The following is a 17541-nucleotide window of genomic DNA, read 5'->3' as shown; positions in this document are numbered from 1 at the left end:
CGGTTGAAACGTTGGCTAGGAGGATGTAGTTTCTGTAATAGTAATTTCTGTCCCTTCCATAATGCAATGATGAGCATAACCTGATACTGGGTGGGACTCGATTAGACCAATTCGTGGCAAAAACACTCATAACTTAGCTGTGATGAGTAGTGGAGTTGTTGCGCTGGGGTAATCTAAAGCATCAGCTGTCCTCCAGACTAGATTACCACTCATGTCTGACGCAAAGAATTCCAGGGACGATCCAACTGATGCTACAGCCGATGCTACAGGAGATTTATTACTTTCCAGGCTCCATCCCTACCTCTGACAAACACAGACACACACACACAGAGGCAGACAGACAGAGAGCCACTGACCATGTACAAATTATTTTTAGCTTAAAGAGCTGGCAAAGAAAAGCATAATCCAAGGAGTGACATCTGGCCTAGTAGCTTATGGGATTAACATAGGGCCCTTGCTCCTAATAGCAATAGCGGATGTTCCTCATTGCTTGCTCCATCAACAAATTGCCTGGGAAGTTCTATTAAATTATAAAATGTATATTATCTCATGTGAAGATACTGTGGTAAATAAATGTTGCATTTGGTCTGTATAAATTCAACATAGTGTGTGCTGTTTTGGTTTGTATGGGATAGATTATGAACACTGCATATGTTAGGATTTATATGGATTGTGAATGCATATGCTGTGTAGATTGTACAGTCAGCATCTTTTGAGTGTGTAATCGACTTTTAAAACCCCAAGAATTCCTGCACTGGAAAGCCGAAGCCAGATTGAAATCATTCAACGACACTGTCAAATCTAAGTAAACGAAAGCAGAGAATCAGGAAGGTCATTTTTAAATTGTTACTATCAAGACAATGATGAAGTGTTCATGTAAGTTTCCTCTATGTTTTCCTGTCTTGGCAATTGTGTTGCGTCAAGGAATTCCTGAAACTAAATGAGATTCATTATCTGTTTGTAAGATGAGCCCACAAAGGAAAAGCGGTTCGTCTTATACAGTAGATGTTCGTTTGTGTGGAAAACATCATAAGAGATCCATTGTATATCCTTTGCAGGGATGATATATTCCGGTCAGGCTGTCATAATGTCATCACAAACCTTTTTTACCGTTTTTCCATGGAACATTCAACGTTTTTATGGTGACAGTTTATGGTTATCCCAAACGTGGGTTAAAAAGGTCAGAAAGAATCATAAAAGTATTTCAGCTATAAGGGTTTTAAAGCCCTAGGGACAACATTTTTAAAGCTTTTACTGAAAACATGAGAATTTGACATCACTTACTCATCATTATGTTATTTATTATTATTATTATTATTATTTAGGCCTAGCTCTGAAACAATCATGCAAACTAGGTGCTGCTCAGAAATGGCTATCTTTGCTCAGCATCAGGGGAATAGCAGCAAGAAGTTTGGCGGCGAACAATGACATTATTCTAATGACAAATGTCTAATAACACTGCGAATTCACGTAATTTTATGCATATTCAATGTGTAATGTGAAGGACGCTGACAAAGGAGTGCGGATCCAAATGAAGGTTTAATACAGGAGAATGGTCTGGCAAGCAACGGTCAACACAGGGGCAATTAGATGTATACAGACAAATCCAGCATTGTGGTCATACAACAGGAGGATGGTCAAAAGGCAGGAAGCAGACCGGAGTAAACAATAAAACAAGGCAAGGGTCTTACATGACAAGGCAATGAAAACGAGTTATAATGTCACAAAAACAGATAACAAGACTCAGCACTGATGTGTGCGTGTGTGCTTTGTGTATAGTCCATGTAAATGGTTCATATTGGTCATCCGGCTGTGTGTGTGTAATCAATGTTGATCCTAAACAGGTGTGTGTGGTGCATGACAGTATATGTCGACCATGTAATTGCCGATTTGTAGTTCGTTATTGATCTGCAGCCGCTTGATCGCTGATAATCATAACACAATGAAAGTAGGCTAAGCCTGTCTGGTTCAAATGATAGAATATGTAACTTTAGTTTCTCTAATGTTTTAATTTATTTTAATGTAATAATTTATTTAATTTTATTTAAAATAATAATATTAAAATAATTCATTCATTTTTTTGTCGGCTTAGTCCCTTTATCATTTCGGGGTCACCAGAGCGGAATGAAAGGCCAACTCATCCAGCACGTTTTTATGCAGCGGATGCCCTTGCACCTGCAACCCATCTCAGGGAAACATCCACACACACTCATTCATACACACACTCATACATTACGGACAATTTATCCTACCCAATTCCCCTTTACCGCATGTGAATGAACTATGGGGGAAACTGGAGCACCCGGAGGAAACCCACGCAGGGAGAACATGCAAACTCCACACAGAAGCGCCAACTAAGCTGTGAAAATGTCCTTGCTAAACATCATTTGGAATATTTAAAACAGAAGAAAAAATTCAAAGGGTGTTAAATAATTCTGATTTCAACTGTATGACTAGCAGAAAATGGTAAAACACTGTTTGTATATTTGAGCCTCAGAGATACTTTTTCATTCATATTTAAGGCAGATTATGAAATTAAGATGTTCTTTTGAGCGGTTTATTTGCGAGCTGATCTGCATGTGTGGTGAGAATTGCAGCCTTTTTATTTCCTAGTGCACTAATTCAGGCCACTTTGGAGATTCTGTAAATAGTGCATTACAGCACACGCTGAATGTAATCCTCTCCGAACTGTAATCATTATTTTAGCACTACAAACTGTGCTGTTCGTGACGGCTATTTCTGGACTGTTGTTTGCTTCGAGAAGCGTTGTCCTTTCTGAGTTCCCAGAAGCACAAATCCCCCTCAGTTCTGCTTCTGTTGTTTTGTTTTGAGGATCTAATGTTGAGATGTTATTCAGATATTTCAGGTTTAAGTGCTCTCTTGTTGTTTTGTAAATGCCTCTGGAAAAGTGATGTGCATCTCTCTGAGGTTAACGCCGCAATGCATAGCATGCAATTGCATGCATAGGCTGCATTTTTTTTGTGGGGGAAATTGCAATCATTCCTTGAGACTCACGCAAATGACCATGACTTTTGGTGGTCCTTACATGCGTAGTACATTTGTTTTTATAGAAAGTCTGTGGGGACAGTAAAGAATCAATAATTAAAGGATATCAATACATATTCAAATTATACAGGTTAACACAAGCGTATTGAAAATTTTTTGTCAGGAATGTTCTTCTGAAAATATTTTTCATTTAATTTGTCAAGGTTTTACAAAAAAAGCTGGATTTGCGACAGGAGTAGCCACAAACCTTACTGGAAAAATACATGTGCATGTGTGGATTTTCTCACCACGTGGATTCACTTTATGTAGAAATGTTCATAAATATATATGCGTATATATGTGGTGAAATCAGTCCAGGTGCTGCCCTGAAGCTGACTCCTTCAACTTTGGTTTCAAGTCTCAACACTGCTGAGCAATCAAATCAAAAGTGTGCAAGGTATTTGTACAGCGGCTATTTTATAAGTTAGCATCTGGACTCTGACTCTATTAAACTGGCCTGCCATGACCTGTAGGATTTTTATTTAAAGCTTATACTCGAGTTTCAATCCAAGTCTCACATTCCCTCTCCCTCTCTCTTCCTTCAGGTATGGCCTCGCAAGTGCAAGTCTTCTCCCCTCACACTCTCCAGTCAAGTGCCTTCTTTAGCGTGAAGAAACTGAAGGTGGAGCAGAGTTGCAACTGGGATATGACAGGGTACGGCACGCACAGCAAGGTCTACAGTCAGAACAGCAAGCAGAGTGTGTCAGTCGCCCCTGTGGGCATCAACGGCGCCAGTCTCCAGGTTTCCAACTCTTCCCTGTCATACGAACAGGCCCTACTCTTCCCGGCCGGCTCGGGGCACATTGTTGTGGCCTCAGCCAGCAGCACGTCTGGGGCAGCTGGTCAACTGTTGGGCAGCACTGGTAGCAGCGGAAGCGGCAGCGGAGGCCATAACCTGACGCGCCGCAGCACCGTCAGTCTGCTGGACACCTACCAGCGATGCGGGCTTAAGCGCAAAAGTGAGGAACTTGACAACAACAACGGCAGTGGTAGTGGGAGTAGTGTGCATGTGGTTGAGGAGCAGCAGCCGCCGGCACCCATGATCCAGAACAACGTGCAGAGCGGGGCCACCGTCGCGACCGCGACTGCCTCCACCACGGCCACATCCAAGAACAGTGGAGCCAACAGCGAGGGCGACTATCAGCTCCTACAACATGAAGTGCTGTGCTCCATGACCAACACCTACGAGGTGCTGGAGTTCCTGGGTCGAGGGACGTTCGGGCAAGTGGTGAAGTGCTGGAAACGGGGCACCAGTGAGATCGTGGCCATCAAGATCCTGAAGAACCACCCTTCCTATGCGAGGCAGGGCCAGATTGAGGTGAGCATACTGGCACGGCTGAGCACGGAGAGTGCGGACGACTACAACTTTGTTCGAGCGTACGAGTGCTTCCAGCACAAGAACCACACGTGCCTGGTCTTCGAGATGTTGGAGCAGAACCTCTACGACTTCCTCAAACAGAACAAGTTCAGCCCGTTGCCGCTCAAGTACATCCGACCGATCCTGCAGCAGGTCGCCACTGCCCTGATGAAGCTCAAGAGCCTAGGACTGATCCACGCTGACTTGAAGCCTGAGAACATCATGCTTGTAGACCCAGCCCGCCAACCCTACAGGGTCAAGGTGATCGACTTCGGATCTGCTAGTCACGTCTCCAAAGCGGTGTGCTCCACCTACCTGCAATCTAGATACTATAGGTAAGGTGCTGATCTTGTCATCCCTTTATCAGAATCATTGCTTTGTTTTGGTTTCTGAATGGATATTTTGGCTGGATCAAGATTCTTGTGCCTCATAGATATTTACATTAGATGTCACCTACGCTATTGTTGCCTATTGGAAGGATTGCATTAGAGCTGCACAATTAATCGTTAAAAGATCGCGATCTCGATTCGACCCCCTAGAGGATCTTAATCCAGCATTTCTACGATTCGGCCAATCATATTTTTTTTTAAGTTCAGGGGAGAAGCAAAGGCGGCTGCACGAGTCTTTTTATTGTTTCACATACGTTGCTCAGTGACATTGACACCTCCAAATGATGTTGAATGAGTCACATACTGTATTTATAAGGTATCATTCACCTAAAAATGTCATTTTTGTCTTAATATAATGATGTTTTCGCGGCCGGGAAATCACACATGACGTAAGCTGCTGACCGTGACCGCGCGTGCACTCTACTTAATGATGGACGCGCGCACGTCTACTTTAGTGAACAGAACCTGCATATGTTGCGGATAACAGGTAATACAGTTGCAAATAATATTCTGTTTGTGGTACAGAGTGATCGTTTGGGAGCCGCGTGCGAAGTATGAACAAGCACTTAGCAGTCAAAATGAAACCGAAAGTGTGCACTTCATTTAAATGATCATATCGCATTTTAGAGTTATGATTACGGCAAGCATTTGGTATGTTTTTTCTTTCATAGCGAACCCACAGTTGTGCATGAAAATAAATGTTTACAATGTCAGTATAGCCTATAAATTTTTGAATATAATCTGATAATGGCAAATGTCTGATTTTACCAGTGAATAAATTTGTCTAACACGACAGATTGCAAGCATATATCTCAAACATAATAATTCAACATCATAATTATTATAAGTAGAATAGAATTATTTATAAAAACCAGTAGACCACACATAATATTATTATCGATGTTGCCATATGTTTGTTTTTACCATACCTTTATTTTACATCTACAGAATCATGAGAAAATCGTGATCTTTATTTTGAGCAAAAATAATCACGATTCTCATCTCAAAATGCAGCTCTAGAATGCATTAATAGAGCCACCGTTTTAGTACAGGGTAGCGCTCCTTTGAAATGAATGTGGGACCAAGATGCAGTGGAGGACTGGCCATCCAGAGCCATAGATATATGCACATATTTGCATATATCTATGATCGGCAGTTATCCCGGTGGCCAGTATGCAAATATTTTTTTACATTACAAAAATTATAATTTTACATCACTTTTCTATGTCGATGGATACGTGATCGCACAGGCATTCCTGACAAAGAGCGTGTATTTGTGTTCATGGAAATGTATTGTCCTGTTAAATTTGATATAATCTGTGTCCTGAAACACACCTCCTCTCCTGCTTTCACTTCTCGTTCTAACAGAGGGAGTGATTCGTTTGTGATTGAGTCCCCGTTATGAATGGCTTGTTCACTTAGCAGACAATAATACAAGTTTCTGGCACCGCAGCATCTTGTTGTCATATTTCATTTACATTGTTTGCTTATTTTATTCAACAAAACTTGCATAAGCCTAGTATTCAGTGTGAGTTGGTGCTACTTTTCCTTATGGTCAAAGCAGTAAGGGACTGTTTTATCATCAATACTTATTAGCACAAAAGTTTGTAACATACAAAAACGTGAAAAGCAAAATCTTACCTATGTAATGTGATGCCTGTATACTTTGTTTTCTTTGTTTGCTCATCGCTACACGCATATGCAGCGCAAAAGTCCAGCATCTTCACATTGGCTTTAGTCTTGACTAAGTCCGGTTGAATGACATTTGTCCTAGGAATATTGTACAAATGTTGCAGCGCTATTAACGCATGCTCAGGGTTCGTATGCTATATCTAGTGTACAGTATATCTTATGATCATTTCCTATGAACTGCGTTTTTTTGATTTGTATCTCTCTTTTTGAATTAAATATTTTACTTGTAAGCACTAAAAATGGTGTTTCAACTTGTTTTTGTTTCATGTATATGAGTTTATTTTGTTTTGCTAATTTACTTTGGTGTTTAAAGAAAAGTTTTACCATGCAGAACTATTTTTAGTACCTGAAAAAAGGTTTGGAACCACTTGAGGAGAAGTAAATAGTGAGTAGATTTTTATTTTTGCGTGAACTATCCCTTTAAATATTAAAGTGTTATGCATTTGCTGTATTGTTTGTCTACTATGATTTGCCATGAGTATTATGAAATATTCTCTATATCCAGTATGCACTGGCTGCATTTTGTATCTCTCTTTTTACCTTGCGAACTCTACATATGGTGTTGTGACTAGTTTTTGTTTCATAGATATGAGTTTTTTTAGTTTTGCTAATTTACTTTGGTGTTGAAAGAAAAGTTTTAACACGCAGAACTATTTCTCAGTACTTATTTAACAAAGTTTTCATCATGTTTTTATTGCAGTTGAGAATCTGTTTGCTTTTGGCTCTAAAAAGACACTGAGGCTACTTAAACAGAATTAAAGGGATAGTTCACTTTAAACTGAAATTTCTGTCATCATTTATTCAGACCCATACCTGCCTATTGAACAAAAAAAGTTATTTTATAGTGTTATTTTTTCTTACTATTCCTACACACTGGATTTAAACATTTTTCAGAATATCTTCTTTTGTGTTCAATGTAAAAAAAGAGAGTAAGGAGAAGTTAATAGTAGATTTTCATTTTTGCATGAACTATCTCTTTAAGTGTTACAGTGTTATGCATTCGCTGTATTGTTTGTCTACACTACCATGATTTGCCATGAGCATTATGAAATATTTTCTATATCCTACAGCTTTGCCTTCTTTTATCATGCCTTGTAGTGAGGAAGTGCACATATTTTTTTCCCCCTGGTTTTGTTTATGTTAAAATTCCACAGAACTTCCTCAACATGTGTGTTTAGATGGAGTCATAAAATTGAATGGCTTGCTGAGAACCTGCTTCCTTATCTTTTTTAATGTGATAAAACATGTTGTTGAGTTCTCCTTTGAAGATTAAAATAGACCGTTTACTGTGTTTTACAACATGGTGCAGCTTCATGGTGGCAGCAGCACCTGGGAGATATTTGCAGCTGATTTTATTATTTTTTTGCGTTCCTCCTTTGGAGTGCCTAGTATGAAAAGCAATATATTGTACTATTGGAAAAAGAGCCTAAAGAAATGCAGAAGCAAGCTGACTGTAAACAAGGGGGTCTTTTTCATTTTGGTTCACTACCCAATCCAGCGCTCTCATCACTACTTACCATCTCCCTTGGGATGAAGATATGGGGTCACCGTCAGTTCCCCGGCAATACTTCCCTGTAATCCACACCAGAGCGCCAACATTAGAAACAGATGCCTCACTTGAAAGCTGCTTATCCCCCCCCCCCCCCCCCCCCCCAGTCAACTCTTTCATTTACCTGTAGCCGTGTTTGGGTTCTCGGGCCGTTCTGTAAAGAAGTAAACCTGGTTCACACAGAAGCTTGCTCTGTTGGGCAGAAAGCAGGTTAGGTTATGGTTAGTTCTATGACCACACAGCCAGAGAGAAGTCAAACACGGGGGAATGAATGAATGTTGCCAGATGTGTTTATGATTCCATTAATGAATGTGGGCAGATTAACTATCGTTGTTAATTTTGCAAATGCTTTGTAGCTTGTAAAGTTTGAGTTGAAATTGGCCCTTGGTCATGTTTGGGAATCTGCTGAAATGAGTGGACTGATTTTGCTGATATGATTGGTTTGTGCATAGAGAAATAGATGAAAATAGATAAAGACGGTTTCTGGTTCAGTCTCACACAAAATAAGCATTTCATTATTGTTCTATCACATGTTAAAGAACATTTGCTTCCTAATAATCTGCAATAATAATCATTTTTTGCACTAATTGTCTTTATATTCTTAACAAACTGTAGAAAGTTGTTACTATTTGGAAAAAGTACATTCTAATAGAGTGTTTTTGCCCATGAGATATAACTGAGAAGCGTTTGTCAATGTTTTGGACTGTGAATTAAGATGAGTTTATAGCAAAAAGTAATACAGGAGCTGCTATTACTCTGAGCTTTGAGTCCTCTTCCTCCCAGCTGGAACGAATGGGGGAAAAAGCTGACAATGAACAGAGTCACATCATCTGTCAGCCTTGTACATCTGGAGACACTGAGCAAGAGGGAGAGAGAATAGTATATTGGGAGGCCTATTGCTAATGTGCATATTTCGTATTAAGGATTTGTTAAAACTTTGATTCATAACTCATACTGCACCATTTAAATTATACGTAATAACTGCACTAAGAAACTTTTACAGAATGGAAAGTTGGAAAATGTTTTTCGTAGAACCAACAATGCAAAGAACTTTTGTTTTTAAAAGTGTAGCAAACGGAAAAAATATTAAGCTTGTGGCTAGGCTTTTTTTCATATTTTCATTTAGAAACGCTTTTAAAAATCATTACAAAGAGTGACCAAGTCATTAAAATGGTATCACTGATCCGGTATCTGACATGATGACATTATGTTCACATTGCAGTGTTTTCCATTGTTTTTCGGTTTTGCATTTGACATTAACCACATGATTCCTGCAACATACAACTTCTTTTTAGAGAATGCATATTTCAATTAGTTCATTTAATCTTCTTTATTTATCACAGATGTGTATACACTTGTGTTAAGTATAAATTCATTTTAAAATGATATATTCACAATACACTTTGAGAAAAAAGTCTTAATATGCTCTGCTGTGTTGCTTCTAAGCTTATTTTTTATTTTACACATAAACTGATGCATTTTTACTGGAAAAAAATACTTATTAAAAACTAATTAGAAAACTTAGCATAGAAGGAAGGGTTAAACCATATTTCTAGAGACTTTGGATTGGACTCACCCACCCAAGACACCTTAGCAACATATAGCAAACCACTCTTTAGGAACCACATAGTGATGCCCTGGCGGCTGCTAATTGCTCAATATGTTGTATCATTGGTGTAACTTTATACACATTGTTTATGGCTTACAATAATTTTTAAAGAGGCAGTTCACTCAGAAATGATAATTACCTCATTCTTCCTTGTGTGATTTTAAACCTGTACAACAACAGATATCTATTTAGGTAGAAAACTACCATTTTATGCAGCTTAAGGTATTTACAATAGACATTTTGACACAGTACTCATGGACATCCATTCCAGTGGGCACCTTGACATCAAATTGGCATCATGTATGGCATAAAAAATTTGGGCCCAGTCCCATTTTTCTCCCCTATGTTTTTACCCCTATCTTTTGGCCCTTGAAACAGAGTGTGCAGGGCAAGGGCTTCACATTTTATCCCTTAGAAATGGGACACCACTACAACACCTGCACACATAAGCATATGTCATCGCAAGCTCGTGCTTCATATGAGATGGACGATGGCGACTGCTGTAATTACTCTAGTTGTGTTATTTTTTGGTATTTATCTTCAGGAAATTATTTAAGGCTTATATCATGTTATCATAAAGATATAATGCGGCAAAAAGTTAGTAAATGTACTGTGTATTTACACCGTGGCGATATTCATCCACACAAAAACTACAATAACATTATAGCAGACACTGTTGAAAGGTCATTTCCAGCTACCAGACTTTTCTGACAGGGTATTCAAGTGTCATCGAGTGTCATATGTAAAGGTATGTTGTGGGACTACTATACAGGAATTATTATTATTATTACGGATTATAGATAGAGAAATTTAGCGAGTTTTTTTATAGTTTTTTTTTTTATCGTGATGATAAAAAAAGAACGCGGTTGTGAATTAAAACATGTGCTTGTTTGTTTTAAAACTTAATCATGTTGTTCGTAAAAAAAAAACGCACGTAAAAACTTAATAATGGCAAAAATACTAATTTGTGCATCTCCTGACTTCCATGTGTAGTCATGCCGCCGTTGTAGATGGTGTATTTGTGGAAATTTTTATATCCCTTGGTTTTGAGTGTAGTCCTGAAAAATCTCAGTTTCAAGGGCTATCTAGCCCCTCCCCTTAACCCTACGCCTTCAAGCTAAAGATAATCGGGACACCCCTACCCCTTCATGTGTGTAAGAGGAAGGGCTAAATGCTTGTTTTATAAGTATACTTCTACTTCAAGTGATCGGCGTGACCCACAACGCATGCCTTGCACGTTGCCGTGCATTTATACTTCTGTGCGCTGTTTGTGTTGCTCTGTATTAACACTTCTGAAACGCTAGCTGGCAGCGAGGTTTTTATGTTACTCTGTGTCGAGTTTCTCCGCTGGTGTTTTGTTTTTTCTAAATGCTACCTTAATGTAGAAGTAGCTCAAACTCAATCATTTTGAGGGGGGTACTGGCAGACGTGCAACAACTTTAATCATAGGGTAAGCACAAAATAAAAGTTTTCATCTGGAGCTCCTTCACGGGACTCGACGCTTGTAAGCACAACAGGTTCGCACGGCTCTCGGCCCCACCCACACTTGTCAGCACTAACAAGCCGACATACCACAGAGCTTGTGCTATGTGTTGTTGACGTGTAGTTACATTTTCGGAGAGGTGCGCATCAGCATCGACAACGGCCATGGCAAGGGCTATATGTCCACGTGTAGGCTGTTCCAGAGCATACGTGTGCGCTTGATGCAGAATTATAAATCAGCCTTTAGGGGTAGAGTTGGGATTGGGCCTTTTGTCTATTTACATCTTCATATTGATGCCCTTTTGACCACAAAAAAAAAAACAAACACTTTTAATAAAAAAAAGGTTTTTTATTCTTGTAATAAGAAAGGTTTCACTCATCTGAAAGTTTCAATTCACTATTTACTCTGATTTGTGTATCTCTACAATGCACTAAAAATACCTTGATGTCAAAATGACATCTTACATTAGTGTCAAAAACACGTCAAAAATCGATTATAGCACTGTCTTTTTAATTGATTTTTGATGTGTTTTTGACACCCGTGTTAGTCATTTTGACAGTGAATTGGCTTCAAATTGAATTAGCATTTTTAAGGCGTTCTTTGATGTTGTTTTGACATCAAGGTTCCTGCTGGCAAAGTTTGAAAAAAAGATTACTATGGAAAACAATGGCCGCCAGATACCAGCATTTTTCAAAATATAATTGAAAGTCAAACAAGTTTTGATTAAGTGAAGTGTGAGTAAACGATGACAGAAGTTTTCTGAACTATTGTTTTTTTTTTTCTTCATATTTGTGTGAACTATCCCTTTAAATGAACACCTGACAACCACCTACTCCATAACTCCTTGGCATCATAGAGTTTCCACTTGAGAAAACACACCAAAGAAATCAGATGAATTCAGTTCATGCATGCAGTATGATTGCAGGGCTGTCGTTTGCGACCTATAATTATCATTGCATCGATGCATTGCAGCTCTGCACCGAAAGCAACAAGATCCCTCAATCAGCCGTCGGCCTACTGTTACCAACTGGCTCTCTGCACATTTTTTGAGTAACAGGACACACATGCAGAAACGTAGCCAGCAGCGACCCACCTGTAGAGGCCTCCCACAGCGCTCTACAGCCCTGAGAGAGGATCACACTGTTCCTGGAACGCTCTGGCTCTTTAATACAGGCTTCTGCTCAAAACGGGGGGCTTCTGTCTCTCATTGGGGGAAAATCTCATAATGGAAAGTGGAAAAAGATTGTGGCTTTCTGAAAGGATCATCAGCAGACACTTTTCTAAATGGCTGCTGCTTGTACATCTGCAGTGTAAAGAGAATACAACGATGATCTCCTTTTACACTTCATACTTCGTGTGTTTAGTGTTAAAGCTTAAACTTAAAGTGTGTTTCCTAGTATTTCACTAATATACAGTTGAAGTCAGAATTATTAGGTTAATTAGGCAAGTTAGGGGAATTAGGCAAATCATTGTGTAACGATGGTTTGTTCTGTAGACAATCGAATAAAGAAATTGCATAAAGCCCTGCAAACACTGTGAGATTTCAGCCACCATTTTGTCAAATTTAAGAAATCCTAAAAGATTCCTCAAATCCTAGGCTAAAATATGTGGTTTTTGATCATTGGTTTGACACGTTCACAGACACAGTTGCGAACAGATTTTCCCTCCAATGAAGTTCTGACAGTGTCGGAAGTTTTAACACACTTTCCTGCAGTGTGATGAGCTGTGATGAGCGCCAATCCAAGAACCAATAGGAGCGCAGAATCTGATGACGCAATCTGTGCGACAATTCAAATGACCACAGGGAAATGCTAAAAAACGTGTGCTGTGTTCTAAATTGGCGCTAAAAATTGTTTGTTTGCTGCGAGGAGTCATTTCAGAAGGCGGTATAGTGAAAGTGTGACGGGTGGATGATGTCAAACTTCGAGGGAGTTTTCTTCCGTGTTTGGTGCGTCTTCATTGTCGTTCAGTCTGACATTATGATAGCTGAGATCTTACATTGTGACATGGGAGCCATGTTCGTGCAGTCTGACATGCTACAATCACTCAGGACTATAAAAAAATGACACAGCGTGAGCCGGCCTTAAGTGAGCTGATAATTTTGACTTTAATATGGTTTAAATAAAATTAAAAAACTGCTTTTATTCTTGCCGAAATGAAACAAATTAGACTTTCTTCAGAAGAAAACATATTATAGGAAATACTGTGGAAAAATTTCTTGCTTTGTTAAATATAATTTAGAAAATATATTAAAAAAAATGTTTAAAAAAAAATACAGGACGGCTAATAATTTTGACTTCAACTGTATATTAAACTGCAAGTAAATAAATATGTCTTTTTAATCATGTTCCAGAATATAAACACTGGGATTTGATTTAGTGATATGCAGTTGGTGATGTTTTGTTCTATGAACCTGAATTTTTAGATTAAATCATTTGAGCCAGTTCCACAAAAAAAGCTTAAACACCTTACTACACTGTAAAAAACGCTGGATTCCACACAATCCCTTTATGTTGTTTGAAAACGCAAATAGATTAAGTTAGTTTTTTTTAAAACTATTTTAGGTTGGTTGAACAGGGCGATGTGGTGGTGCAGTAGGTAGCTCTGTCGCCTCACAACAAGAAGGTCGCTGGTTGTGGCCTCGGCTTGGTCAGTTGGCATTTCTATGTGGAGTTTGCATAGTCTCCCTGTGTTCGCATGGCTTTCCTCCGGGTGCTCTGGTTTCCCCCAAAAGTCTAAAGGCATGCGGTACAGGTGAATTGGGTATGCTTAAATTGACCGTAGTGAGTGTGTGTGTTTCCCAGTGATGGGTTGCGGTTGGAAGGGCATCCGCTGCATAAAACATATGCTGGATGAGTTGGTGGTTCATTCCGCTGTGGCGACCTCAGATTAATAAAGGGACTAAGCCGAAAAGAAAATGAATTTTATTTTATTTTATTTACATTTTATTTTATTTAAGAAGTTTTAAAACAATAGCAACACTGCTTTTAACTAAATCTGTTCACAAACAGTTTAAAAAAGATTTATGTAAATAAGACAGAAATGAGACAACCAATGACACAATCTGTGGCCGGTGATCTGTTTTGGTAAGGAAAAAATGAAAGCACTTCCCTTCATTATCATTATTTCCTCCAATATCATTCATTAATACAGAAATAGCACCTACACCTTAACACAACAAGACCACAAACCTTTCTATAAAGTGAAAGAAAAGAAAAGAGTCTGTATATATATCACATCTGGACTGAGAATTAACTTGAGAATGCACCAACGGTTTCTGTGAAAGGCTGAAAGGCTTTTAACAGAAGTGTTATATAAAGACACGCTCTCTCAACGCTCATGCATCTTCCATTCTGTTCCCTTCCCTGCAGTTATTTGTTTTGGCACGGCTTTTAAATCGGAGGGACAATTACCCCGCGACCTTCGATAGGACAGGATGCACAAAATGTTCCCTTTGCATATTTTTAACCAAAGCCCTCCCCTTGTCGTATCTGTGCTGCTTTTAAGATGCCATCAGCTGTAAAAGTTATTGTGGAAGGCGGAGGAAATTTCCAAAGTCTCAGCAGCTTGCCGATGACTTTGGTGTCATTCTCTTACTGCAAAACGCCCCGTGAAAGCTTCCACAAACGGATGTCAGCACTGGCAGCGCAGACCCCATCAGCTGTTCTTCATATCTTTACTGCCACAGTCTGTCGCTTCTGCTGCTATTTGATCCGTTCAATGCAAATGCTTGTATAAGGAGCTTGTGTTTCGTAGGTGTCGCTCGCTTTTCTTGTGATCGTATGGATTTTTCAGTAGGATTAAGTGATAAGCAAACAAAGCAGGGATAATTATGGTAAACATTAGAAAGCGTATTAGAAGCATATAGAGTACGTGCTAGCCATAGAAAAAAAAATTCTGAAACAGCCGTGGTATGTTGCTTGTGTTGAACTAGACGTTTACAGCCTTATTAAAGTAGTAAACTGCAGTTTTATGCAGCTTAAGTGTGATTTTTTTTTTTTGTGAGTCTGCACTATGTCTTATTAATGTCAACGTGAATTGCTGTTTGTGAAGTGTTTTGTAATGTGACGTGTGAAAGTGGATATTCAGAAAATGAACTTTATTATCGTTAATTAAGTGGATTGTGAACTGGTATTTCTTTTTACTTCAGTTTTAGGGGCTATTATATGAGACTTTTTTTTACTAAAAATATACAATGTTATTGCATTTTTGGCTTTTCAAGCAAACGTTTGAACACTTTCACAAGTTTTGAAAACAATAAAGTTATCATCTTTTTGCAATCTACACAACTATTCTTTTTATTTACAGTTGAAGTCAGAATTATTATAACACTTCTGAATTATTAGCTTCCCTAAATATTTTTTTCTAATATATAATGATGGTTTGTTCTGTAGACAATCGAAACAAATATTTCTTAAGGACACTAATAATATTGATCTTAAAATGGTTTAAAGGCCATCTATGATGAAAATCAACTCTTGTAAGCTGTTTGGACAGAACTATATGTAGGTATAGTGTGTCGACAGTCATAATGGGTAGATCTAAAGACATTAAGTCTCTTTTTTTAAATTTCCTGATGTTAAAATAGGATCTAAATCCCTCCCATTTTGACGCCCACCACAACGTTATGTAGGACTGCACTTTTCCCGCCCACTGAGTTGATTGACTGCCACATTTGAACATGTTTAAATAGTAACGCGTTTAATCATATCAACAAGACAGGACATGCTCAAAGCAACCAGGATTAAAAGATCTGTTCAGCTCTCTGTGATCTTCAGTTATCATCAAATGTGATCAAGATTGAATTTTACAAGTTTAAAACGCTTTTAAAACAGTTCATGTTTGTAATGAATTACACTTCAGCTTTACTTCATCACCACAGCTGCGTGACAGTAAAATGATAAAAGACGACGCTTCAGTCCCGGTATGTGAACGTTAAATCAGGTTTATTTTGTACATTAAAACAACGGATATCCATACAGCAGTGGATATTAACGTATATCCTGTCATATTTGCATGCAAAAACAGTGCAAAGTTAAACACGTGCGCTGTGTGTGTGTGCGTGAACTTTGTTTTGACATTGTGTGTGACTCATTGCAGATAGGCTTGAATTAACTGCACTACAAATACATCAAATAATCATTGTAAAAGTTATCACTGTAGTATTTCTTACAAACATTATGTGAGATCTGCTTCCTTCATGTCTGTCACTGTGATGTTTATTTGATAGACACGTGGGAATGGTGGGCAGGGAGAACCAGCATTAAAGGCACAGGCTACAAAAACAGCTACATTGTATTCAGCGCTAAACATTCAAAGATTTCTGAAAAAAACAGGTGTCCCTTAAAAAAAATTAAAACTGCTTTTATTCTAGCTAAAATAAAAATCAAATAAGACTTTCCCCAGAAGAAAAAATATTATAAGAAATAATGTGAAAAAAGTCTTGATCTTTTAAACATCATTTGGCAAACATTTGAAAAAGACAAAAAAAAAAAAAAAAGCACAGGACGGCTAATAATTTTGACTTCATCTGTATTAAGCTGGTTAAATCCACCAACAACAGTCTAAAAGTAGAAAATCAAGGATCTGGCAACACCGACATCAACACTGATTAAAAATCTTTATTTTAAACTGCCATTTAATTCAGTTTAAGTTTATTTGTATAGCACTTTTCACAGTAATTATTGTGTGTGTTTTTAGACAGTACTGAATAAATTGTGATTGCATATTGACGTTAAAATTACATATATAAGATATGTAATATATATATATATACAAGAGCATGATTGCATTGGTCTAAGGTTGTTCCTAATACTCTGTTTATTCAGGTTACGTCAGCTTAACTTCGGTGCCCCAGCCATGGCGTGGACTAGCTAATGATGTAACAGGTAAATCTGACTAGCTTACTGAGGACCAGATAAAGCAGATTAGAGCCCTGTCCCAGTTGGGCCTTTACCCCTTTTAACTTAAATGAAATGATGTGTATGATGAATAGAATGTACTCGAGGTTTACAGAATCGTCAGCTGAGTGTTGCATAGCTGCAGTTGGAAAGAGCAGAGCAGATGCGGAGCATATGTTGCCTTATGTGCTAGGTTTGGGTTAAAAAAAATCCCAATATTTCTGGCCACAAAACATTGATACTCTATAATTGGAGTATATGCAGTTTAAATGTAAAACAGAGGTGACTGAAAGGCTGATAAAGGCTTACAACAGTTTGACAACTGTGTATGCACTAGGGATGTGCGATTAATTGAAATCGAATCAAAATCGCAATTTGAAACGTTGCGATTAGCTAATCGATATGTGATATGAAATATGTTTATAGATTATATAATCCCCCCAGAGCAAATGCGTGACTGCTGTCTGTGTGTGACAGTCTTACTAGCCAATTGAGTGAGCACACTTTCGTTCTGCTC

General features: G+C 38.4%; 1 protein-coding gene across 5 annotated transcripts in view; it reads left to right on the top strand.

Annotated features, from left to right (window-relative positions):
- The window catches only part of hipk2 (homeodomain interacting protein kinase 2), a 197666-nt gene that overhangs the window by 37720 nt on the left and 142405 nt on the right, over nt 1-17541 (top strand). For all 5 annotated transcript variants that reach the window (NM_001443905.1, NM_001443904.1, NM_001443903.1 and 2 more), the window contains 1 exon segment: nt 3591-4737. In NM_001443905.1, the coding sequence (NP_001430834.1) occupies nt 3591-4737 (1147 nt within the window).

This window comes from Danio rerio, chromosome 18 (genome assembly GCF_052040795.2).
Source record: "Danio rerio strain M-AB ecotype USA chromosome 18, GRCz13ab, whole genome shotgun sequence".
Taxonomy (NCBI): domain Eukaryota; kingdom Metazoa; phylum Chordata; class Actinopteri; order Cypriniformes; family Danionidae; genus Danio; species Danio rerio.
Note: the sequence above shows the minus strand (reverse complement) of the source record. Positions and strands in the feature narration are given on the sequence as shown.